The following is a 27,165-nucleotide window of genomic DNA, read 5'->3' as shown; positions in this document are numbered from 1 at the left end:
AACCACACGGGGGGACCTAGTGAATGACCTGCAGAGCGCTGGGACCAAAGTAACAAAGCCTACCATCAGTAACACACTACGCCGCCAGGGACTCAAATCCTGCAGTGCGAGACGTGTCCCCCTGCTTAAGCCAGTACATTTCCAGGCCCATCTGAAGTTTGCTAGAGTGCATTTGGATGATCCAGAAGAGGATTGGGTGAATGTCATATGTTCAGATGAAACCAAAATATAACTTTTTGGTAAAAACTCAACTCGTCTTGTTTGGAGGACAAAGAATGCTGAGTTGCATCCAAAGAACACCTTACCTACTGTGAAGTATGGGGGTGGAAACATCATGCTTTGGGGCTGTTTTTCTGCAAAGGGACCAGGACGACTGATCCGTGTAAAGGAAAGAATGAATGGGGCCATGTATCGTGAGATTTTGAGTGAAAACCTCCTTCCATCAGCAAGGGCATTGAAGATGAAACGTGGCTGGGTCTTTCAGCATGACAATGATCCCAAACACACCGCCCGGGCAACGAAGGAGTGGCTTCGTAAGAAGCATTTCAAGGTCCTGGAGTGGCCTAGCCAGTCTCCAGATCTCAACCCCATAGAAAATCTTTGGAGGGAGTTGAAAGTCCGTGTTGCCCAGCGACAGCCCCAAAACATCACTGCTCTAGAGGAGATCTGCATGGAGGAATGGGCCAAAATACCAGCAACAGTGTGTGAAAACCTTGTGAAGACTTACAGAAAACGTTTGACCTGTGTCATTGCCAACAAAGGGTATATAACAAAGTATTGAGAAACTTTTGTTATTGACCAAATTCTTATTTTCCACCATAATTTGCAAATAAATTCATTAAAAATGTGATTTTCTGGAAAAAAAATTCTCATTTTGTCTGTCATAGTTGACGTGTACCTATGATGAAAATTACAGGCCTCTCTCATCTTTTTAAGTGGGAGAACTTGCACAATTGGTGGCTGACTAAATACTTTTTTTCCCCACTGTACCCGTCGCAAGACCCACTGGTTGATGCTTATTTACAAAACCCTCTTAGGTCTCACTCCACCCTATCTGAGATACCTACTGCAGCCCTCATCCTCCACACACAACACCCACTCTGCCAGTCACATTCTGTTAAAGGTCCCCAAAGCGCACACATTCCTGGGTCGCTCCTCTTTCCAGTTCGCTGCAGCTAGCGACTGGAACGTGCTGCAAAAAACACTTAAACTGGACAGTTTTATCTCCATCTCTTCATTCAAAGACTCAATCATGGACACTCTTACTGACAGTTGTGGCTGCTTTGCGTGATCTATTGTTGTCTCTACCTTCTTGCCCTTTGTGCGGTTGTCTGTGCCCAATAATGTTTTCATGTTGGGTTGCTACCTTGCTGTGTTGTCGTGTGTTGCTGCCATGCTATGTTGTTGTCTTAGGTCTCTCTTTATGTAGTGTTGTGTTGTCTCTCTTGTTGTGATGTGTGTTTGGTGCTATACATGTATATATATATTTTTTAATCCCAGCCCCCGTCCCCGCAGGAGGCCTTTTACCTTTTGGTAGGCTGTCATTGTAAATAAGAATTTGTTCTAAACTGACTTGCCTAGTTAAATAAAGGTTAAAATAATAATAATAATAATAATAATACATTTAAAAAATCAGTAACATTTCTTGGCTCTTGTTTAACTGTATTTATTTCTGCCCATCCTCTTTGTAGGACAAAAAGAAACATCGTCTTTTATTTTGTTGTTACATGTACATTCTACACACATTTTACAGTAGTAATTAATAGAGTAGTTAAATAGCAAGAATAAAGTAATGTATACATCGTGTTTTTAGTCATAATTATTATAGAACATGAGCTTTTAAACCCACCCCTCAGCTACTCTCAGTCCATCCCACTTATCTCCGTAAACTGCCCACTTATGATTTCCATGTGCCATATATTTTTATGTTTCACATAAATTCTGAACCTGTCTAATCGCATAGTATCTACAGATTGTAAGTTAAAGATAAATATGTGTACTAAAATTATTATTATATTGTTGATTGATTGACTATGGTTTTCCAAATCTCCCAACATTGCTATTTGTAGGGTTCATTTTAGATAAATGTTGTGATTTTTCAGCCATTCCTGAATCTGTGACCAGAAAGCAGTTACATAGGGGCAATACCAAAATAAGTGATCTAACGATTCTGTCTCTTCATCGCAAAATCTGCAGAACATTCTGTTTGGCAAGAATTTTGTACCACGGAATCGGCACATCAAAAATCTCTTCCAAAATATTTTGCAACCTGTAATGCGCCGCGGTCAACATTTTGGTCCTCAAGTAAAACTGATCTATATTTTGTAGACATTTTTTTGTGTGCCAATTTTGGTCTTTAGGAAAGGGCAGACAAACAAGTTCCCTACCTATCTTTTTTAACTTTCCAATACCCGTCATCAGTACCTTTTAGACATATTTGGCCATGAATAGGAGTCCACGTTCTTGTGAATACAATAGAACTGCAATTACCTGTGAAACAAAGCATTCTTTGTCCACAAATTCTTTCATATACCAAACACTCTGAATATGCATGTCATGTTAATGAGGACCTGAATACTTGGGACTTTATGGAATGCTGTGTCTGGGTTCTGTAATGTGGCTCCTGGGTGCTGTACATCAGGAGTTTGGAGCTGTGTTAGCCAGATGGTGTTTGCTTAGCCTAGCCATGCTTTTCGACGCAGTTAGCGGTACACGCGCCAAGCCATGGCCCTGGCCTTGATATAGACTGACAATAACAGTCATTACAGATAATTTTTTCCTAAAAGCTACAGTGCCTTTTTCCACATTTTGTTGTTACAGCCTGAATTTAAAATGGATTAAAATGATTTTTTTGTCACCCCATAATATCAAAGGGAATTCTGTTGAAAAGCCGAAATGTCTTGAGTCAATAAGGATTCAACCCCTTTGTTATGGCAAGTCTAAATAAGTTCAGGAGTAAAAATTTGCTTAATAAGTCACATAATAAGTTGCATGGACTCTGTGTGCAATAATGGTGTTTAACATGATTTTTGAATGACTACCTCATCTCTGTAACCCACACGTACAATTATCTGTTAGCTCCCTCAGTCGAGCAGTGAATTTCAAAAACCGAGTCAATCACAAAGACCAGGGAGGTTTTCCAATGCCTTGCAAAGAAAGGCACCTATAAGTAGATGGTTAAAAATAGTAAATCAGACGTTGAATATCCCTTTGAGCATGGTGTAGTTAGTAATTACACTTTGGATGGTGTATCAATACACCCAGTCACTACAAAGATACAGGCTTCCTTCCTAACGCAGTTGCCGGAGAGGAAGGAAACCGCTCAGGGATTTCACAGTGAGACCAATGGTGACTTTAAAACCATGACAGAGTGTAATGGCTGTGATAGGAGAAAACTGAGGATGGATCAACAACATTGTAGTTACTACACAATACTAACCTAAATGACAGAGTGAAAAGAAGGAATCCTGTACATAATACAAATATTCCAAAACATGGATCCTGTTTGCAACAAGGCACTAATATAATACTGCAAGAAATGTGGCAAAGCAATTACATTTTTGTCCTGAATACAAAGTGATTATTCCACTGTGCCTGTATTTTGTTGGAGCTATCCAGCGCAACTGTGTACGATGGAATAAACTCTGTATTCGGTGATTTACCCTCCTGCGCCTGACTCCTTCTAATCACACTCATCACAGTAACACAACAAAGTGTGGAATTATTCCAGGGGTATGAATACATTCTGAAGGCACTGTAACTAGCTAGCCAAGCCACAGAATGAGAACTGGATTGGCAATAGACATTGTGAATGGATGGATCGAATGTGTCAAGGGAGAGCCAACATGGCATCCAGTTTCAATTAAAACCACTGCTTTCAGGTTGGCCAAATGGAAACAGCCTCTTTGGTTGTCAGTATGGCTCTGGCGATGGATGGCACTTCCTGTGGTAATGGACAGGTGGCTGATGTGTGTATGTGTGCGTGTGCACGCATGTGTGATGGTTTGTCGTAGTTTAATCCCTATAATCCCTGGGGCTGTGTGTGTGTGTGTGTGTGTGTGTGTGTGTGTGTGTGTGTGTGTGTGTGTGTGTGTGTGTGTGTGTGTGTGTGTGTGTGTGTGTGTGTGTGTGTGTGTGTGTGTGTGTGTGTGTGTGTGTGTGTGTGTGTGTGTGTGTGTTTGAGTGAAGGTGACAGATGTGGCGTAGGAAGACCGGCTACCGCATCTCAGATCATTCAAATATGACACAGAAAAACGTTGACCCATCCTTCATCCTCTTTACATTTTTACATTTTAGTCATTTAGCAGACACTCTTATCCAGAGCGATTTACAGTTAGTGCATTCATCTTAAGATAGCTTTGTGGGACAACCACATATCACAGGCATAGAAAGTTAAAACATTCTCAATAAAGTAGCTATCAGGTTTGAGCATAGCCTGAAGGTAGGGAGGGGCAGTTCCTCTTGCTGTTCCGTAGGTAAGCACTCTTTCTCTGTCTTCTTTCACCCACTCTCATTCTCTCTCCCTCCTTTCTATCGCTCTCATGCGTTTATCTGATGGTGGAGATTGACAGATCTGTGTCGCAGGGAGGATATAACAGCTAGCCAAAGCTAAAGTTAAAACCACTGAGCCTATGTAATTGAACTGCTAAAGACTATTTAGATAAACAAAGCTCTTTGAACTGAAACTTAGTTTGAGGTGGAGCACACTGTCGCACAATGCGTCTAATATATTGAAACTCTTATAGAATGACAATAAGCACTTGTGATTTATTACATTTATTTGAGCAGCGGCAATGTACATCAAAACATATGTCTCAGAAGTGAGAAGTGATGCGTTGTACCGGATTTAGCTAATAGCTCATTTACATGTGCAGTCCCCGGACAGGTGAACATATAAACATGAAAACATTACAGTGAGGGAAAAAAGTATTTGATCCCCTGCTGATTTTGTATGTTTGCCCACTGACAAAGACATGATCATTCTATAATTTTAATGGTAGGTTTATTTGAACAACAAAATCCAGAAAAATGCATGTCAAAAATGTTATGAATTGATTTGCATTTTAATGAGGGAAATAAGTATTTGACCTCTGCAAAACATGACTTAGTACTTGGTGGCAAACCCTTGTTGGCAATCACAGAGATCAGACGTTTCTTGTAGTTGGCCACCAGGTTTGCACACATCTCAGGAGGGATTTTGTTCCACTCCTCTAGCAGATCTTCTCCAAGTCATTAAGGTTTCGAGGCTGACGTTTGGCAACTCGAACCTTCAGCTCCCTCCACAGATTTTCTATGGGATTAAGGTCTGGAGACTGGCTAGGCCACTCCAGGACCTTAATGTGCTTCTTCTTGAGCCACTCCTTTGTTGCCTTGGCCGTGTGTTTTGGGTCATTGTCATGCTGGAATACCCATCCACGACCCATTTTCAATGCCCTGGCTGAGGGAAGGAGGTTCTCACCCAAGATTTGATGGCCCCGTCCATCGTCCCTTTGATGCGGTGAAGTTGTCCTGTCCCCTTAGCAGAAAAACACCCCCAAAGCATAATGTTTCCACCTCCATGTTTGACAGTGGGGATGGTGTTCTTGGGGCCATAGGCAGCATTCCTCCTCCTCCAAACACGGCAAATTTAGTTGATGCCAAAGAGCACGATTTTGGTCTCATCTGACCACAACACTTTCACCCAGTTACCTCTGAATCATTCCGATGTTCATTGGCAAACTTCAGACGGCCCTGTATATGTGCTTTCTTGAGCAGGGGGACCTTGTGGGTGCTGCAGGATTTCAGTCCTTCACAGCGTAGTGTGTTACCAATTGTTTTCTTGGTGACTATGGTCCCAGCTGCCTTGAGATCATTGACAAGATCCTCCCATGTAGTTCTGGGCTGATTCCTCACCGTTCTCATGATCATTGCAACTCCACGAGGTGAGATCTTGCCTGGAGCCCCAGGCCGAGGGAGATTGACAGTTCTTTTGTGTTTCTTCCATTTGCGAATAATCGCACTACCTGTCACCTTCTCACCAAGCTGCTTGGCGATGGTCTTGTAGCCCATTCCAGCCTTGTGTAGGTCTACAATCTTGTCCCTGACATCCTTGGAGAGCTATTTGGTCTTGGCCATGGTGGAGAGTTTGGAATCTGATTGATTGATTGCTTCTGTGGACAGTTGTCTTTTATACAGGTAACAAGATGAGATTAGGAGCACTCCCTTTAAGAGTGTGCTCCTAATCTCAGCTCGTTACCTGTATAAAAGACACCTGGGAGCCAGAAATCTTTCTGATTGAGAGGGGGTCAAATACTTATTTCCCTCATTAAAATGCAAATCAATTTATAACATTTTTGACATGCATTTTTCTGGATTATTTTGTTGTTATTCTGTCTCTCACTGTTCAAATAAACCTACCATTAAAAGTATAGACTGATCATTTCTTTGTCAGTGGGCAAACGTACAAAATCAGCAGGGGATCAAATACTTTTTTCCCTCACTGTATATCCAAACAGACAGCATACATACAGTACCAGTCAAACGTTTGGACACACCTATTCATTCAAGGGTTTTTCTTTATTTTTTATATTTTCTACCTTGTAGAATAATAGTGAAGACATCAAAGCTATGAAATAACAATCATGTAGTAACCCAAAAAGTGTTTAAAAAATATCTAAATATATTTTATATTTGAGATTCTTCAAAGTAGCCACCCTTTGCCTTGATGACAGCTTTGCACACTCTGTGCATTCTCTCAACCAGCTTCACCTGGAATGCTTTTCCAACAGTCTTGAAGGAGTTCCCACATATGCTGAGCACTTGATGGCTGGTTTTCCTTCACTCTGATGTCCAACTCATCCAAAACCATCTCAAGTGGTTAGAGGTCAGGTGATTGTGGAGGCCAGGTCATCTGATGCAGCACTCCATAACTCTTCTTCTTGGTAAAATAGCCCTTACACAGCCTGGAGGTGTGTTGGGTCATTGACCTGTTGAAAAATAAATGATAGTCCCACTAAGCCCAAACCAGATGGGATGGCGTATCGCTGCAGAATGCTGTGGTAGCCATGATGGTTAAGTGTGCCTTAAATTCTAAATATATCACAGACCAGCAAAGCACCCCCACACCATCACACCTCCTCCTCCATGCTTCACGGTGGGAACTACACACGCGGAGATCATCCGTTCACCTACACTGCGTCTCACAAAGACACGGCGGTTGGAACCAAAAATCTCAAATTTGGACTCCAGACCAAACAACAGATTTCCACCGGTCTAATGTCCATTGCTCGTGTTTCTTGGCCCAAGCAAGTCTCTTATTATTATTGGTGTCCTTTAGTAGTGGTTTCTTTGCAGCAATTCGACCATGAAGGCCTGATTCATGCAGTCTCCTCTGAACAGTTGATGTTGAGATGTCTGATACTTGAACTCTGTGAAGCATTTATTTGGGCTGCAATTTCTGAGGCTGGTAACTCTGGGCAGCAGAGGTAACTCTGGGTCTTTTTCTTCCTGTGTCGGTCCTCATGAGAGCAATTTTTTTGATGGATTTTGCGACTGCACTTGAAGATACTTTCAAAGTTGTTGAAATTTTCCGCATTGACGGACCTTCATGTTTTAAAGTAATGATGGACTGTCGTTTCTCTTTGCTTATTTGAGCTGTTCTTGCCATAATATGGACTTGGTATTTTACCAAATAGGGCTATCTTTTGTATACCACCCCTTCCTTGTCACAACACAACTGATTGGCTCAAATGCATTCAGAAGAAAATAAATTCCACAAATTAACTTTTTACAAAGCACAGCTGTGAATTGAAATGCATTCCAGGTGACTACCTCATGAAGCTGGTTGAGAAAATGTCATGAATGTGCAAAGCTGTCATCAAGGCAAAGGGTGGCTACTTTGAAGAAACTCAAATATAACATATGTTTTGATTTGTTTAACACTTGTTTGGTTACTACATGATTCCATATGTGTTATTTCATAGTTTTGATATCTTCACTACTATTCTACAATGTAGAAAATAGTAAAAATTAAGAAAAACCCTGGAATGAGTATGTGTGTCCAAACTTTTGACTGGGACTGTACATCAGACATATTAAAAAATGGAGGTCAGGACATATAGACACATTTCAAAACAGAAGTCAAGACATTACACATAACAAAGTCATGCAGTTCATTTGTACTGATTCATTTCTCTTCTCTCTCCCATAGGGATGATGAGCATGCTCTGATCCTGCAGTACTGCCAGACCCTGGGGGCGGAGGTATCTCCCTGCAGCCAGCCCCAGAGCCCTGCCCAGATCCTACAGGCCGTGGAGAGAGAGGAGCGGGGAGAGCTGGAGCGAATCATCCAGCGCCTGGAGGACGAGCAGAGGTATGGGATAGGTCAACGAAGGTCTCTGTCAAATGTCAGCACTACTAGGTTCCACCCTCTTACCAAAAGTGATGTCCAGTATCTTCCTCTCATAGTTCCTCTTCTCTTCTCGCCCTCTCTTTACCCCAGTCAAACTTTCACACACACATACACATTGACAGTCTGTTTCTCTCTCTCTCCCCCTCTTTGAATAGTGAATGGAGGTAGAGTAAGGTCAGCGGTGACTGTGCACTCTAGTGTACTTGGAGCTGCTGTGTCTCTCTCTGTGTCTGAGGCAGTGGCTGTGTCTGTGATTTAGCTCTACTCACAGTCTGCTTTATGAGCCAGGCTATAAACGCCAGCTAAAGTAATACAGTCAGTCTGGAGCCTACGGCTCTATACACACACAGATAAAAACAGGGCCAGTACCTCTTTGTACAGTGGCTTTAGATAAGATTTCACTGAGACAGAGAAGGGGTAGTGGGAGATTTGAGTAGTACTATTGGGCTCATCATACAGTATTTGTGGGCACGATTGTGTGGTGACTGTGTGTATGTGTGTGTGCGCTTGTGTGTCTGCATGTGTGTGTGTGTGCACTGTCTGACTTCTGCATCTCCCTCTCGCCCGTCTCTGTGTCTCCCCAAGGACCCTGCAGAGGGAGTATGAGAAGCTGAAGGAGCAGCACGGGGGCCAGAGGGGGCCTGGTTCTGTGGGGCACTGGGACCCTGAGGGGTCCTCTCACCCCAGGGGTCCTAACGAGGCTGACCTGCTGGCTGAGGCCAAACTGCTCCGGCAGCACAAGGGTCGTCTGGAGGCCCGCATGGACATACTGGAGGAGCACAACAAACAGCTGGAGTCCCAGCTCCACCGGCTCAGACAGCTCCTGCACCAGGTGGGGAACACTTAGAGGGACACATACAGTATAGACACACACACACACACACACACACACGCACACACACCACCTCAGACAGCTTGCCAGTGCAATATGTGTGTTGATAACACACACATGGAGACAAACATGCTTGTTCCAGCTGTGGTATTACTTGCACTGATCATGCAACAACAATAAAACATCCTTCTTAGCCTAGAAAGTGTCCTTGTTTGTTTCATAACTCATTCCTCTAAAGTTAGAATCTGATCATATTCCAACCAGCCTCCTAATCCCTCCCTATGCAGTAACCCAATCCATCTATCCTATGTTAATGCCTCTCCTGATGCTCAATAAGTTAGGATGATTCTTTAGATGTGTGGAAAATAAAAGCTCTCCAACCAAACAGAGTCAATCAGAGCAGGTAAACGTCAGGCAGGTATTGACTCAGGGCCCTGGAGCTGAAAGCAGCGAGGCATAGTATTAAGTAACCTCAGCCTGGGAAAGATAAGGTGACTCGGCTGATTCTTAGGGGATTAAGGGGTCATTTAAACCTTGCAAGACACACACACAAATACACACCCACATACACACCACTTCCTCCAGCCTAGCCCACCCAAATTCTAAGACCGGCATTGTACACAAACATGAACATCCACGCATAGACACATCCATGCATTCACAGAGTCTTCAGATATCCAGATCCTGACTTTTTTTACTAAATTGTTTTAACGAGATTATAAATCATTCAAAAGAGAAACTAAGTCGTTCAAATGAGAATTCCAAGAGTCTAATTTAAATGTACCTTCCGTAGTGCTCTGAAATTCACAGAATAAATATTTATTCAGCTTTTCAGCCCATCATTGTCAGTTTATGGCTAACCAAATGACAGGTTCTCTCAAGTGAGGCGTAAGAAGGATGTTCCTAATTCACAGGAGACGTTTGAAAATGTATATTATGAATACAATTCTACTCATTTTACCATAGGGTGGAGAGAAATATTTGCAGTTTTAAATATGATATCTGAGTGAGAGTGACAAAAATCAGTGGGGGCCCCCGGTCGGTAATTTGACCATGATTACTACAAGTTTAGATAGCTAGCTAGACTAATTTGCCAATCTTAAAAATGTTAGCTGACATGGGTTAATTGCGTGACAGTCAGTGACTGACATAACAAGAGATAAACTGATGATGCCCAACCACATTTTGAAATTGCAAATTGAGTATTATACTATTCTAAACTCTCAACAGTTGAGACACCGACTGAGTTTCACATTTTTGTTTATTATAGTTTTTTGGGGGAAATTGACCATGCGGGTCGCCAGTTGCCCATCCCTGGTCTACACTATGTTTTGTTGGCTTTTACCAATGTATCTTTAGTACTCAAATGTTACTGATACATTGATCTGACTGCTATACTGTATATAATACACAACACTATCTCATGTGGCATACTGTAATGAATCACTTATAGTAGATGGTAACAAAATAGATGGTACTGGTTCAAACAGCATTTATTAGAGTGATTTGACAAAATTGGTTAGGCAATGTCTGGCTGTGAAGCTGAATCATAGGAGTATAATTACAACATACCCATTATATCCTCTGCCTCCTTGATTCCCATGTAGACTCCTGTCAGTGAGGGATATTTGCGACAATTATACAAACTACACATGAAGGCAAGACTCTTCTTTTCCCTCGTCCCAGTCTCTCTCCCTTCAGTGCCCACTCCAACACCAGTCGATATGCAACCAGCCTGTATTGACTGAGAACAAATATGTTATTTGTGAATAGCTAGATACAAATAATCTAATAACAAGAAACAATTTGATTTGATCAGAGTGCAATTATAAAACAACAAAAGTAATCAATAGATTATGTCCTTTATATTTTGTTTCTGTATGCTGGGACAAGCAAGAATAATGTCACTTACTTGATAGACAGCTGTCCATTCGGTCCAGCAGGTATGAGCTGCTTCTTCCATTTTATTTTTGGGACATGGAGCAGTCTCTATAACTCCAGGATTGATGAGCGCAAAAAAGTCTAAGGGGTTTGTTACACAATCACTGGTTGTACTGCTTTCTTTGCTGTAGCCCCGCAATTGATGGCAGTAACAAGTCCCACTCTGCGCAGCACAAACACTCATCGTTGGTTGCCATGGGTTGACATGCCCCGCAGTTGCACCACCACTCCCCCTCAGACCTGGCTCTCACCACCGCTCCTGGTGGCTCGGTTACAGGCGCCGCTGATTCATCCTCCCTCCGTGTTGCTCAGCGTCCAACTGCACAAGTTCCTCAGTAAATTCTGGCTTGAGTAAATAAAACATTATTCTACCTCAAAGTCCGACAGGATTTATCAAATGTTATGATGATTTGCCAATACGAAAGCAAGCTATCTACTTTAGCTACTACAGTACGCAACAGCTGGCTTCCTCCCGGGAGTTTTGTTTACAAAACCACAGCAAGCCTTGGCGGGAAGACAATGCAGCAGAATCCAAAGTAGTCTGTAAATGAGGAAGTTTTAAAATAGGATAATAGGATAATATAGAGCTGGCTGGCTTCTCCGTGCATCGGCAGGACAGAGCAGCTACGTATGTGTCTATTTGTCAATAACTGCTGGTGCGCAATGTCTAATATTGAAGAAGTCTCGAGGTATTGCTAGCCTGAGGTAGAATGTTTTATTTATTTTATTTAACCTTTACTTAACTAGGCAAGTCAGTTAAGAACAAATTCGTATTTACAATGACGGCCTACCCCGGACGACGCTGGGCCAATTGTGCGCCGCCCTATGGGATTCCCAATTACAGCCGGATTGTGATACAGCCTGGAATCTAACCGGAGTCTGTAGTGACACCTCTAGCACTGAGATGCAGTGCCTTAGACTGCTGCACCACTCGGGAGCAGTAAATACCTCATGATAAATTGTAGAGCACATTATCTACCAAGAGAGTTCTCATCTATATTATTCATAGCCGTCTATTCACATTTACATTTACATTTTAGCTATTTACCACCACAAACCGATGCTGGCAGTAAGACCGCACTCAACGAGCTGTATAAGGCCATAAGTAAACAAGAAAATGCTCATCCGGAAGTGGCGCTCCTAGTGGCCGGGGACTTTAATGCAGGCAAACTTAAATCTGTTTGACCTAATTTCTATCAGCATGTCACATGTGCAACAGAGGAAAAAAAACTCTAGACCACCTTTACTCCACACACAGAGATGCATACAAAGCTCTCCCTCGCCCTCCATTTGGCAAATCTGACCATACTTCTATCCTCCTGATTCCTGCTTACAAGCAAAAACTAAAGCAGGAAGTACCAGTGACTCGCTCAATACAGAAGTGGTCAGATGACGTGGATGCTACGCTACAGGACTGTTTTGCTAGCACAGACTGTAATATGTTTTGGGATTCATCCAATGGCACTGAGGAGTATACCACTTCAGTCACCAGCTTCATCAATAAGTGCATCGACGACGTCTTCCCCACAGTGACCGTACGTACATTTTCCAACCAGAAGCCATGGATTACAGGCAACATCAACACCAAGCTAAAGGCTAGAGCTGCCGCTTTCAAGGAGCGGGATACTAATCCGGACGCTTATAAGATATCCCACTATGCCCTCAGATGAACTATCAAACAGGCAAAGCGTCAATACAGGACTAAGATTGAATCCTACTACACCGGCTCTGACGCTCGTCGGATGTGGCAGGGCTTGCAAAATATTACGGACTACAAAGGGAAACCCAGCCGCGTGCCCAGTGACTCGAGCCTACCAGACGAGCTAAATGCCTTTTATGCTCGCTTCGAGGCAAGCAACACTGAAGCATGCATGAGAGCACCAGCTGTTCCGGACAACTGTGTGATCACGTTCTCCGTAGCCGATGTGAGCAAGACCTTTAAACAGGTCAACGTTCACAAAGCTGCGGGGCCAGACGGATTACCAGGACATGTACTCAAAGCATGCGCGGACCAACTGGCAAGTGTCTTCACTGACATTTTCAACCTCTTCCTGACCGAGTCTGTAATTCCTACATGTTTCAAACAGACCACCATAGTTCCTGTGCCCAAGAAAAGTGAAGGTAACCTGCCTAAATGATTACTGCCCTGTAGCACTCGGTAGCCATGAAGTGCTTTGAAAGGCTGGTCATGGCTCACATCAACACCATCATGCCGGAAACCCTAGACCCACTCCAATTCACATACCGCCCCAAAGACGTTGTGTGAATGCGCTGGAGATGTATCCATCACGTTAACGTTTACTACAGCTGGGGACTGAAGAGGAGTTAGGAGGCGAGCCAGAGATTGTACAGACAGGGAGGGAGTAGAGGAGCGAAGGATGGGATAGGCAGGCAGGCTAAATTGATTGTCTCTGGAAAGCTAAGGGGCATATTGGACTCTAGTAAATGTCAGTGGACATCAGGTGCCCTCTTCTGTGTGTGTGCGTGCGTGCGTGCGTGTTCATACATTCATGCTTTTACTACATTGATGAACTGTCAAGTTTGCTTGAGAGGATCCTTAAAAACGTGTTGAGTATGCTGTCTTAAAGTATTAACTTTGTTTATTCCTTTGATTGGTATTCTGTCTCTTTCTCTTTTTCATGGTAACTGAAATGCCTTAGCCAAGTAGAAAAACAACAACATGGATTCTCTGAAGTTTCTAAGCCAGATCCCAATCAAATAATTGTACTTTTTCATGAATGAAAGTCATCAAATTAAACAAATAAGAACCTAAACCCTTAGATATTTAGCTGAACTCAAGACAGGGAGTGACAGTGTTTGACACAAATTGGGACAGGGCTATAGACACATGTAAATATTACTACACGTGATGACATCTTTTATCCCAGCCCCATCGTGTCACACTGTGTGGTATTCCCTTGTTTGTGACTGATGATTTCTATGTAGAGCAATATTTTGTTTGATGTCTTCACCAGTGAAGTATGCCACTATGAATAATGAATAGTGAGGACTCCATGTTTTAGTATTGACGCTTGTCCTTGTCTCTCTCCTTCCTTATTTTTTAAATTTTCTTTCTGTCTTTGTTGTTGTTTCTCTCTCGATTCTTCTGTTCTCGTCTTACTTGATCCTCATTCCCTCCTCTTGTTTTTTTCCCCTCCTCCCTTGTCCTCTTTTCTACTCCATCTATCTTTCATCGTTCCTCCTCTCTCTTCCTCTCTCTCACCAGGAGATGGACTCCAGGGTGAATGGAGTGTCATCCCCCAGCATGCAAGAACGAGGGGCCCTCACCGAACACACAGGTCGGTTCGACACACACAAACACACGCACACGCACACACACGCACACGCACACGCAGTGTGTTAAACTGTTGTTTGTGTGTGTGTGTGTGTGTTTCAGATGAGCTGTTGGACCACCCACACAACATAAGCTCTGATCTGGCAGACGTCATGGAACAGATCAACTGCATGCAGTCGTAAATCCTCTAACTCTACCTCTCTCTCATCTTTTCTCTGTTTACCTCCCTCTCCTCTTGCCTTTTCCTAGGGAAGAGGAGTTTAGTTAAAAGTAATCTAAAGGGTGCTGCGGGGGTATCAAGACTGGTTTACTCCTCACCTAGCAGGCATAATGGCTCAACAATGATCGCAACAACACTTAAAGATAATACTTAGTTTATGCGTGTGTGTGTGTAGGAGCGGCCCAGGGGCATCTGAACTTAGCTTCAACCAATCAGTGTAGGTGCATGGAGATAGTCAATATTGTGTTTTTTCTCACAAAGTTGTTTCTGTTTTTCTTGTAGCTTCAAGCCTCTCCTCGAGACCACAGGTAATCTATATTTCTCACCCCCCTGCATAATGCCCGTTTCACTCAGGATTTGATAGGAGGAAATTAGCTGGAGCTCATTTCGTAAAGGGTGAATGCGCAAATTAGACAAATAGGTATACTGTCGCTAGCTACATGGCAGGCAGTCCAACTGTTCAATGAACTGAATGTACAAGAGATTCAGCCACTCTCTGGAGGAAAATGGCAGTTTTGTGCTCATCAAGGGGAGTAGATGAGGACAAAGGGGAGGGAGTAACAAAACACACAGAAAATGAAATAGATCACTGAAATGTACTCAACATATCTTGTATATGGAGGCAGAGATGGATTCTAAGGCTCTGTAGACCAGCAGCACAAGTTACCAGCTGTTACTGTAATTACTGTATAGTCTGCTCTCTCGCTCTCTCTCCCACCCTCTCTCTCTCGCCTCTTAACATCTCAGCCCATCTCAATTCTCCCCATTGCCTTTACAGTCAGTTAAACCATTTATTTGTTACGTAGTAGTATTTGGCTGCTCCTTCACAAGGGCCTATTTATTTTCCTTCTCCAGTATTTTCTTCTTCTTCCCTTGATGTCCATTATGTTAGCCAGTGCTATCTGTTTTTTTCACATATTTAATTAAACCTGGGTCAGTTTTGGTATTTATGTCCTCTTAATATGAACCCGTAGTCAACACAGGGAGAAATGTGCTTAGGACCACATTTACCACTTATCTCTCCTTTCTTCCCTTCTTTCTTATCTATACTGAACACATTATAGTTACAGTTCATATAAGGAAATCAGTCAATATAAATAAATTCATTAAGCCCTAATCGATGGATTTCACATGACTTGGAATACAGATATGCAGATGTTGTGTGGTCCTCTGTAGCTCAGCTGGTAGAGCACAGCGCTTGGAACGCCAAGGTAGTGGGTTCGAACCCCGGGACCACCCATACACAAAAAAAATTATGCAAGCATGACTGTAAGTCGCTTTGGATAAAAGCGTCTGCTAAATGGCATATTATTATTATTATTATGTTGGTCACAGATATCTTAAAAAGAAGGTAGGGGCGTGGATCAGAAAACCAGTCAGTATCTGGTGTGACCACCATTTGCCTCATGCAGCGCGACATCTCCTTCGCATAGAGTTGATCAGGCTGTTGATTGTGGCCTGTGGAATGTTGTCCCACTCCTCTTCAATGGCTGTGTGAAGTTGCTGGATATTGGCGGGAACTGGAACACGCTGTCGTACACGTCGATCTAGAGCATCCCAAACATACTCAATGGGTGACATGTCTGGTGAGTATGCAGGCCATGGATGAACTAGGACATTTTCAGCTTCCAGGAATTGTCTACAGATTCTTACGACATGGGGCTGTGCATTGTCATGCTGAAACATGAGGTGATCACGGTGGATGAATGGCACAACAATGGGCCTCAGGATCTCGTTACGGTATCTCTGTGCATTCAAATTGCCATCGATAAAATGCAATTGTGTACGTTGTCCGTAGCTTATGCCTTCCCTTACCATAACCCCACTGCCACCATGGGGCACTGTGTTCACAACGTTGACATCAGGAAACCACTCGCTCACATGACACCATAAACGTGGTCTGCAGTTGTAAGGCCGGTTGGACGTACTGCCAAATTCTCTAAAACGACGTTGGAGGCGGCTTATGGTAGAGAAATGAACGTTCAATTCTCTGGCAACAGCTCTGGTGGACATTCCTGTAGTCAGCATGCCAATTGCACGCTCTCTCAAAATCTGAGACATCTGTGGCATTGTGTTGTGTGACAAAACTGCACATTATAAAGTGGCCTTTTATTGTCCCCAGCACAAGGTGCACCTGTGTAATGATAATTCTGTTTAATCAGCTTCTTGCCACACCTGTCAGGTGGATGGATTATCTTGGCAAAGGAGAAATGCTCACTAACAGGGATGTAAACAAATTTGGGCAAATAATTTGAGAGAAATAAGCTTTTTGTGCATATGGAACATTTCTGAGATCTTTTATTTCAGCTCATGGGACCAACACTTTAGATGTTGTGTTTATATATTTTTGTTCAGTGTAACTCCATTAAAAGTGGTTGCTGCAGGTTTCTCTAAGCCCGGAGTGTGGTTGAATAGGTTCAGATGTCCATTCAGATGCCAGTCTCTTGTTCCGAGGAGACCCCGGTGTTACATTTAAAAGCCTATCCCAGAATCCTTAGTGACCATCTGCGTCCCTTATCTCTCCTGTCTCCTCTCTTTAAATGGGTTGTGAAAGGCATGAGAGACTGCCAGTCTGTTTGCCAACCTGCCCTGATTGCATTTTAAGAGCCTCCGATACTTTACATCAAATATCTGCTGATGAGTGTTACATCAAAACACAGCGAAATATATGTATTTTCTACGCATCCCCTGAACTCTCATTCCCTCCCCATATAGAGATAACTGTGGGTAGACACACTTTTAATCTTTTGGAAGATTGTATTTGCTCTGCTTAATGTGTATTTTACCTCAGTGGATATTTAGACAGAGACATGATTTACCCAGAGATAAGAGGGAGACCCTATTTGGTCTTGATCATTATTGACATGTCTGCCAACTTTGTTTAGTATAGCTAATGTGTGTGCATGTGTGTTCTCACCAGTGTGTGTGTGTGTATGTGTGTGTTTGTATGTGGATGTTCTAATAAGTAATGTGTGTGTTTTATCTGTGTTTTCAGGTGATGTGAGGACCATCAGAAAAGTTCCTTTCGGAGAGACAGAAACATTCCCAAACACACAGCTTATACTCTCTCCCTCGCTTCACTTTTCCGGAGGACAGACGGAGAGCTAGAGCCCCTAGCAAGAGACCTCCCTAAAACCCAAAGACACACAGGACCACAGAACTTTACTGCTATTACCACATTGTCGTCGTCTTGTACTATGCAAAATGTCAAATTTATGAACTGTAGATCGTACCTGGAGTCGGTTAAACATTTGTCAGTGATTTGTATGAACATGCTGATGATTATGGAGTTCGGGGGCTTTGTATAAGAACATATGCTTTTTGTGGATTTTCTGTTGTTTTTGTTTTGTTCTGCTTTCACTGGGAATCAAACTGTTTACATTGTTGTTATTCCACTGCTCCCCTCTGCTTCTACCCTACTGCCGTCATCACGATGGACATGGTCACTGTTTTTCTCTCTGATTTGGGAAAGAGAAGGCCCATTTTAAGATTATCGCCTCAAATGATCATTTTAGACAATAGAAAATGTTTTTCCTCCCTTTAAAGAGTTATTGATGCGATTCTGCCGGAGTTGTCATGCCGGCCGCAATTGCAATGTAAACTTAACCCCTCCTGTGCCTATACAGTTGTCATTCCAAGTGTGGCAGACTGATTTAACGTTGTAGTAATTAAGTTGGATTGTTATATTAAGGCGAGATAGTGGAAACGATACATTAATTTAACTTAAAGCTGTTCAGAAATAATCGGGTTTGTAAGAGGCCATTGTAAGAGGTCATTGTGTACAATCGTTTTATAAATCGATGTAAAAAAAAAAAAGAAAAAGAAAAAAAAGCCATGATTGCCTTGCTACCTCAGACACAAACACCTTTTCATTTGCGTGGTCTGTAACTTGTTTCATTTCAATTTGACTGTACTTCATTTCAATTTGACTGTACTTCATTTCAATTTTACTGTACTTCATTTCAATGTTACTGCTGTGGGGAGATACCCAGCAGAGTAAAATAACAGACAATACACATTCTATTACTTTACCACCAATGGGTCTGTGGCCCTGCTGCCCCTCATCAGTATACTGTGTCTGTATGTGTTGATTTTCCCCTGTCAGACCTCTAGCACTGGTCTCGCTATCTCAGAGTTATGTGTCGTGTTTTCTGCTATGCTATCCTATAAAACTTGTTCGTTTTAATAACACTACCATAACCTCCTCCAACTATGTCATTGGACTGATGATGATGATAGTGGTAGAGATGATGATGATGATGGAGATAATTGTCTTTCCTGAGGTATGTAGTATAGATTGACCACACTACATGTAATATGGCTACATATGTTTTATTCTAAATACATTTTTATAACAACTGTTGTTTCTGTGGACTCTTGATTCAAGGACTTATTAACAATGTGTGCTTCCCCAGAATAGTACATTTGGTCTACTCTACAAGCCGGCAACTGTGTGTTAGTCTTGTAATACAAAACAACGTGTGAAAAATGGCTAGATCCTTTATGGTGTTCTTTGCAGTACAAATGTCCACTGTATGTTAAACAGTTAGTAAATCAAGTGACATTGTGAATACTGAATAGTGTCGTTAGGATTGTTGTCAGTTTGTCACAGACAACAACCCAGTAGATATGACTTTCTAATGTGAAGCATTCTATCACCATTCATTAATTTTTTGAACAAACACATATGTAAAGTTGTTTACCCTCCCTCCTTGCAAACGTCTCATCAGGAAAATATTACCCAGGATTCAACGGTGTACCATGGCGGGCATCCATAACGGTTATGATGGAAATGGTCCTCATATGAGCAGAAATCTGCCACGTCGCCAGGCGCCCAGCGTGGGCTTAATCATCATTATTTATCAAAGGAATTGATTGCACAGCGTGAGGTTCTGTCATTATAGTAATGTTACCAGAGGAAGGCACTGAGCGGGAACTGAGAGAACAAATGAATGATGGGAAGTAATTAGCCAACAAACCCAGCTTCCTCCCTTCCTCATGCAGTCCTCTGTTACCCCATAGTAAGCTGAACATTTATTTCACTAGAGTATTACTCACATCCAGAAGAATTCATCACTTATTCCCGTACACCCTTTTATTTAAAGCGTATGTGATGTCCAATTAATGTTGTTGGAGGTGAGATTCATCTTGGTCATATAAATGGTGGAAAAATTGTTCATGTATGCTCATTGCTTTGTACACCATCTGTATTATTTTTGAAAGAGATTAGTTTATCAATCACTTCCTTCTTCCCTTCCATTCTTCTTTGTCTTTCCTTTCTTCCACCTTACTTCTGTTTCTCTATCCCTCCTTTCCTTCCTTCCTTTCTAAGGTTATCATGACATATCCTAAATGCTGTTATGTAAAAAATAAACAATAATTGGTCATTTAGCAGATGCTCTTATCCAGAGCGACTTACAGGAGCAATTAGGGTTAAGTGCCTTGCTCAAGGGCACATCGACAGATTTTTCACCTAGTCAGCTCGGGGATTAGAACCAGTGACCTTTCAGTTACTGGCACAACACTCATAACCACTAAGCTACCTGCCGCCTGCAACGTGATGAAAACCTAACCACTCACCTAATTCCCCTCACCAATTTCTTCCAGCACAGTGATCAGCCATAGAAAATGAGTTTTCAGACTTTAACCGTACTCAGACCGATCCCTTGATCATTTCCTTCATGATGATCTTGATCAAATCTATTTGTAGAGCAGCCAGCATGTACCCCAGAGTCACTAATTAGTTTAAGTAGTGCAGCCAGAATATCTGCATGCTGGGCAAGTCTGTGCTTTATTCCATCTCCAGTGACAGCCTTCCTCCTACAGTTCAATATTTTTATATTTAACCCTTATTCTACCAGGTAAGTTGACTGAGAACACATTATTTACAGCAACGACCTGGGGAATAGTTACAGGGGAGAGGTGGAGGGATGAATGAGCCAATTGGAAGCTGGGGATGATTAGGTGAAACAGCAGCCTGCATATAGTAGTATATAGTAAATAGAGCAAGGGGTAAGTCTTTCAACTCCTTAGGCACTGTTCAAATAGAGATATTTCTTCCTCCAATGTCCCAGGGTGTGTCAATTAGTCAAACACACCCAGTTTGTACCCTTGCGATGTTCTCACTTGTAAAGGTAAATACATTATTAATAAGTTATGAACTTGTGTACCCAGAGGAGGCTCTTCACTGCTTTCAGTACCACTGACCATTAAAAGCCAAGGCATAGCAGGAACAACTTATTTGGGGCGGCAGGTAGCTTATTTGGGGCGGCAGGTAGCTTAGTGGTTAAGAGCGTTGTGCCAGTAACCGAAAGGTCGCTGGTTCTAATCCCCGAGCCAACTAGGTGAAAAATCTGTCGATGTGCCCTTGAGCAAGGCACTTAACCCTAATTGCTCCTGTAAGTCGCTCTGGATAAGAGCGTCTGCTAAATGATTAAAATGTAAATGTAAAATGATTTAGTATCCATGGCTCCCCTGAATGCATGCACTCGGACCAAGGTGTGAAGTTTGAGAAGTTCAGTAGCGGAATTGCTCATGTTTAGTTTGTAGGTGTTGAAAGGTCACAGAAAACATCTTGCCATCCAATCTGAAACTAAAGTGCCAAGATGTTTAATCTCAGCCTTGGAAACATGCTTTGACCTTTCTGCTAAAGGCTAAGCTAGATCTGGCTAGCTAGCTGACATCCATGGATGAATATCTCATGCTCACATTCTACAACAGTGTAGCATAGCAGTAAACCTGGACAAGTCATAATCTGCTAACCGGTAGTTCCAGTGGATTGTAGTGCTGCTTGTACATGAATCTGTCATGGTGTAGCATGAACCAAGCTTGGCAGTTAGATCATACATCATTCTACACATCATCAATGACCCAAGCCCAGCTCAGCTAATCCCTTTCATTGTGACGCAGAGTTGTCAAAATGCTTCAGCAAATGTACATTACATCAGGGGCGTCGGTAGACACAATGTGGGTAACCTGGTTTGTGTCCCTCTAGCTGCCCTGGGTGCCTCTGCTGATCCTGCAGCTGTTGTGTGCAGTGATCATGTACCTAGGAACCATATTTATACTGTTAGCACTGAGCCGGTGTGCCCGAGGAGGCAGTCCACTGTGTGCAGCTCACCCTGCACTAACGTAAAGAACATGAGCACATCTACTGCTGTTAAGCTTCCCAGTAAAGCAATAAAAACAAGTAAGCATCCCAGAAGAAAACTGCTCAAAATAGCCCATGTTAACATATGTAGCTTAAGAAACAAGGTTCATGAAATCAATAATTTGCTAGTAACAGATGACATTCATTTTCTGACTATCTCTGAAACTCATTTAGATAATACCTTTGATGATACAGTGGTAGCAATACAAGGTTATAACATTTACAGAAAATATAGAAATGCCAATGGTGGAGGTGTTGCTGTTTATATTCAGAACCACATTCCTGTGATGATTAGAGAGGATCTCATGTTCAATACTGTTGAAGTAATATGGCTACATGTTCATCTGCCTCACCTAAAGCCAAATGGGACGCTGCTATAGACCACCAAGTACTAACAGTCTGGCTACACAACCGATTGGCAAACTTATTGCAAATTGAGAAATCATGTGACTAAACTGAATAAAAAGAAGAAACATCACTATGAATCAAGGATAAATGACATAAAGAATGATAGTAAAAAGCTTTGGAGCACCTTAAATGACATTTTGGGAAGAAAGGCAAACTCAGCTCCATCATTCATTGAATCAGATGGCTCATTCATCACAAAAGCAACTGATATTGCCAACTACTTTAATAATTGTTTCAAGATGAGCAAACTTAGGCATGACATGCCAGCAACAATTGCTGACACTACACATCCAAGTATATCTGACCAAATTATGAAAGACAAGCATTGTAATTTTGAATTCCGTAAAGTGAGTCTGGAAGAGGTGAAAAGATTGTTGACTATTAACAATGACAAGCCACCGGGGTCTGACAACTTGGATGGAAAATTGCGAAGGATAATAACGGACGATGTTGCCACTCCTATTTGCCATATTTTCAATATAAGCCTACTAGAATGTGTGTGCCCCCAGGCTTGGAGGGAAGCAAAAGTCATTCCGCTACCTAAGAATAGTAAAGCCCCCTTTACTGGCTCAAATAGACATGCCACTGGCTTTATGCGGATGACTCAACACTATACACATCAGCTACTACAGCAACTGAAATAACTGCAACACTTAACAAAGAGTTGCAGTTCGTTTCGGAATGGGTGGCAAGGAATAAGTTAGTCCTGAATATTTCCAAAACTAAAAGCATTGTATTTGGGTCAAATCATTCACTAAACCCTAAACCTCAACTACATCTTGTAATGAATCATGTGGAAATTGAGCAAGATGAGGAGACTAAACTGCTTGGAGTAACCCTGGATTGTAGACTGTCATGGTCAAAGCATATTGTTACAACAGTCGCTAAGATGGGGAGAAGTATGTCCATAATTAAGAGCTGCTATGCCTTCTTAACAACACTATCAACAAGGCAGGTCCTACAGGCCCTAGTTTTGTCGCACCTAGACTACTGTTCAGTACTGTGGTCAGGTGCCACAAAGAGGGACTTGGGAAAATTGCAGTTGGCTCAGAACAGGGCAGCACGGCTGGCCCTTAAAAGTACACGGAGAGCTAACATTAATGACATGCATGTCAGTCTCTCCTGGCTCAGAGTGGAAGAGAGATTGACTTCATCACTGCTTGTTTTTGTAAGAGCTGAATGTACCACTATCACACAGCTCGGAAACCCATGCATACCCCACAAGACATGCCACCAGAGGTCTCTTCACAGTCCCCAAGTCCAGAACAGACTACGGGAGGCGCACAGTACTACATAGAGCCATGACTACATGGAACTCTATTCCACATCAGGTCACTGATGCAAGCAGTAGAATCAGATTTAAAAAACAGGTAAAATACACCTTATGGAACAACGGGGACTGTGAAGAGACACACACAAGGGTATAGACACAGCAGCTAATGGGGATCCCTAATAAATACAAATACAAAAAATCTCAGTCCCTCGATAAGAAGCTCTGGGCATTCAAACAATAACAGTCACATTTAATTCCTTTGTTATTCTCTTCCCTGGTGTGTCACAATCTGTTTGTACTAAATGTCTTTGTTACTAAGTAAAACAACAAAACATCAACCTCTCTCGGCTTTTCCCTCAACTCCCTAAGCTGTCCTCCCACAGGCTTGCTGTGAAGTGGCCAGTCATCATGGTGGTTCCAGCGAAGGGGACAGGAAGGGAGGGGGAAATGGGCTGATAGGGGGGAGATCGGTTCGTTTTTTTTGGCCCTACATGGTGCCGCTGGCACGCTGGCCCCCTCTCTTCCCGTCTCCTTTGAGCAGATGCCTGGCAGCGGGGTGTGTGTGTGTGTGTGGTGGCGGAGACAGTGGTGGTGGATGAGCAGGTAGCTGCCTCCTGGCAGGGAACAGATGCAGTGAGAGAAAGAGGGATAGAAAAAGAGGTTGGTGTGGGCCGGAAACCTGCAGGATGGATGGAGGGAGGGAGGGAGGGAGGGAGAGATACGTAAGGAAAGAGGGAGTGAAAGAGAAAGATGGTGTTGGGGTGACAGAGACAGAGACAGGACACTATACAGTGAGACTGAGAAAACAGTGTGAGGGAGGAAGAGAGATGTGAAGACAGGGACATTTTAAAGTAAAGTCCCTGAGTCACCCTAAATTAATAAGTAGCTTAATATGCATACTTACTCTGCAAAGTACTGGAACATACTGTATCTAAAATTGTCTGACTGTATAGAGCAGCGTTGGCATTAGCTGCATCATTGCCTCGCTCTGTGACGTCTCTTATTTTACTGTATTGTGAAGTTCTGTTAATGGGTGAACACTGCCCTGAGGACAATGCTCCCAGTGAGACTGGCTCTGGCTGGCTGCTACACAGAGCATGTTTGTCCTAGTCAGAGTCGGCATGTTTAGCTAAAGGCCTTAAATAAAGGGAGGGAGGCTGAGATCTGGGGAGGGGAGAGTGGGAACTAACAAATCAAATCAAATGTTATTTGCCACATGCGACGAATACAACAGTTACAGTGAAATGCTTACGTACAAGCCCTTAACCAACAATGCAGTTTTAAGAAAAATAAGTGTTAAGTAAAAAAATAGATAATTAAAACATTTAAATAACAAATAATTAAAGTAAAATAAAATAACAGTAGGGAGGCTGTATTCAGGGTGTACCGATACAGAGTCAATGTGCGGGGGCACCGGTTAGTTGAGGTAATTGAGGTAATATGTGCACTCTTCAGATATATCACTGCTGCCTAATGCACTTCATTAACACTCCCACTAATATGACAGACTGCAGACAGAGTTCCATGCAGACACAGCCACCACGCTGCTGCTTTAACATAAATCACACTCATCTACTCATCTCTCTCTTCTCTCATTCCCATTCATTTCTAGTACTGTACCGCATTCACCTTTTTCTCTTAATTAATGTTCTCTCTCTCCACACCTCTTGTGCTTTCTCTTCTTAATGTGTTTTTCCTCACTTCTCTATCCATTTTCCCATTTCACCTCCTTTCTATCACGCTCATCCTCTTTCCTTTCCTCTCTCTCTACTGTGCCCTCAGATTCACACACTAACCAAGCCATTAGCGCTAGCAATCATCCACACATTTTTCATCCCACTTTTACAACATGATTGCATTGCCCCTTTGACAGATACAGACACACCTTCCCTGCAGCCATGATACATCTACAGAGCTTTCTAAAAATGGTTTAATTCTGGTTATACTCCTCTTCTCTTCTGTCACGGCACTTTCCCTACCACCTAGCACAGGCCTGGAGCTAATGGGGGGAGACAAATATAAATCAGTGTGTCGAGGGTGGAGGCATTTGGGAGGGGCGGGGGATCAGTCAATACCCCCATAGTGGCATTACAGTATGGGTCATTAGCTATGCTCTGATCATTGGTATCATGTTGTTAAGAGAGCTGCAGCCGCCACACCACTAGCTCAAATCACACCAATAAACAAGAACAGGCCTTTATTTACTTTCTGTTTATTCCCCATTTTCCCCCCTTGTTCATGCCGTGTCATTCCTCATTGCAAAGGGTGAACTGGGCCTGGAGCTCTACACTTAAAGATTGACTGTCATGTCTTGTTCTATTGTTACAATAGAAAATGATTAAGTCAAGTAATGAATAATTACAGTTATGGATCAGTGAACAATAACATTATTGATCGTTAACATATGATTGATTGACACTTAAGTTCTGAGAATAATTATTCAAACTAACAAGTTTTGGCCAGCATTGAAAGTGTCTGTCTTGTGTTTAGTCCCAAGTGTTTTACTAAGTCATTTTGACAAAAAATAATCAAACCTAAATAGATAGAATGCAAAACTGCTGCATTCCATAACAAGCTTAATTTGCATAATAAGCCGTATTTCTACTGGGAGAAGACCTGCTGCTGATCAGTCTTCTTAGGTAGATGTATTAAACCACACAACAATTTAGCTCTTTAGGCCCTTTGCATAGAGATCCTATTAAATTACTAGAGGGGCTATGACATAAACATGGGGTGAAAATTGCAGCCAAATAGACATTTCAACTGTCAAAACAATAAGACGTTCTATATGCATGCGCAACCAAGAGGTTCCCCAGTAAACATCCGACGCTGCAGTGCGCCATAATTGCTAGCTAGCTAGTTAGTTGGCTAATTAGCACAAAATTACAAGTTTGTGTTTCTTGATCCAACCACAAAAACAGAACAAACAAGTTTTATACACACATTGACTTGTTGCTACCAGATCCACTAAAAAAAATCATCAGACAACATTTATTTCCCATTTATTTTCCGTTTGCTCTGGTGGTGTAAGCTACATTTGGCTAACACAACAAATAACCACAGAGCTAGCGTGATGTGAAGGTTAAGAAAGATCAGCTTACCTTGTTAGCCAGCTAGATAGATTAATTTATCTCACGACAGCCAACAATATAATTAAATGTAGCTAGCACACAAGTCAAATGTTTGATTGCCACATTTACATCAAAGTTAGCTAACAGTAGTAATTACCCCACTATCAACCCCTCTCTCCCCCCTCAGCAATCGGTCTCTCCTAACTCTTCGTCTGCTTCCTCCAAAATGCAACTTTATTTTACACAGGTGTGTATTGCCCACTTAGTTTCAATTAAGAAACATGCTGTAGTTTTAATAACCGCTAGCTTGTGCAAGGCATATATTTTGGACCTCAGTTTACAAGACCTAGCTAGTGGTTTGTTTACATATAGTAAAGCTAGACTATAATACAAATGCTAGCGCTAACACTTTGTGGTGATAATGTTGAACTACATATACAGTACCAGTCAAAAGTTTGGACACACCTACTCATTCAAGGATTATTCTTTATATTTTGCTATTTTCTACAATGTAGAATAATAGTGAAGACATCAAAACTATGAAATAACACATATTGAATCATGTAGTAACCAAAAAAGTGTTAAA

General features: G+C 42.2%; 1 protein-coding gene across 1 annotated transcript in view; it reads left to right on the top strand.

Annotated features, from left to right (window-relative positions):
• Positions 1-14,639, top strand: part of LOC311108421 (utrophin-like) — a gene marked incomplete at both ends in the record, with an annotated part of 261,765 nt that extends 247,126 nt beyond the window's left edge. Inside the window, 4 exon segments of the mRNA XM_084151044.1 lie at positions 8,189-8,350; positions 8,975-9,221; positions 14,389-14,461; positions 14,560-14,639. Of these exon segments, the coding sequence (XP_084007170.1) occupies positions 8,189-8,350; positions 8,975-9,221; positions 14,389-14,461; positions 14,560-14,639 (562 nt within the window).
• Positions 14,640-27,165: the final 12,526 nt, after the last annotated feature.

The sequence above is a fragment of the Coregonus lavaretus genome (genome assembly GCF_964263955.1).
Source record: "Coregonus lavaretus genome assembly, chromosome: 33".
Lineage (NCBI taxonomy): Eukaryota > Metazoa > Chordata > Actinopteri > Salmoniformes > Salmonidae > Coregonus > Coregonus lavaretus.
The sequence above is the reverse complement of the archived record's forward strand: the minus strand, read 5'-3'. Positions and strand labels throughout refer to the sequence as shown.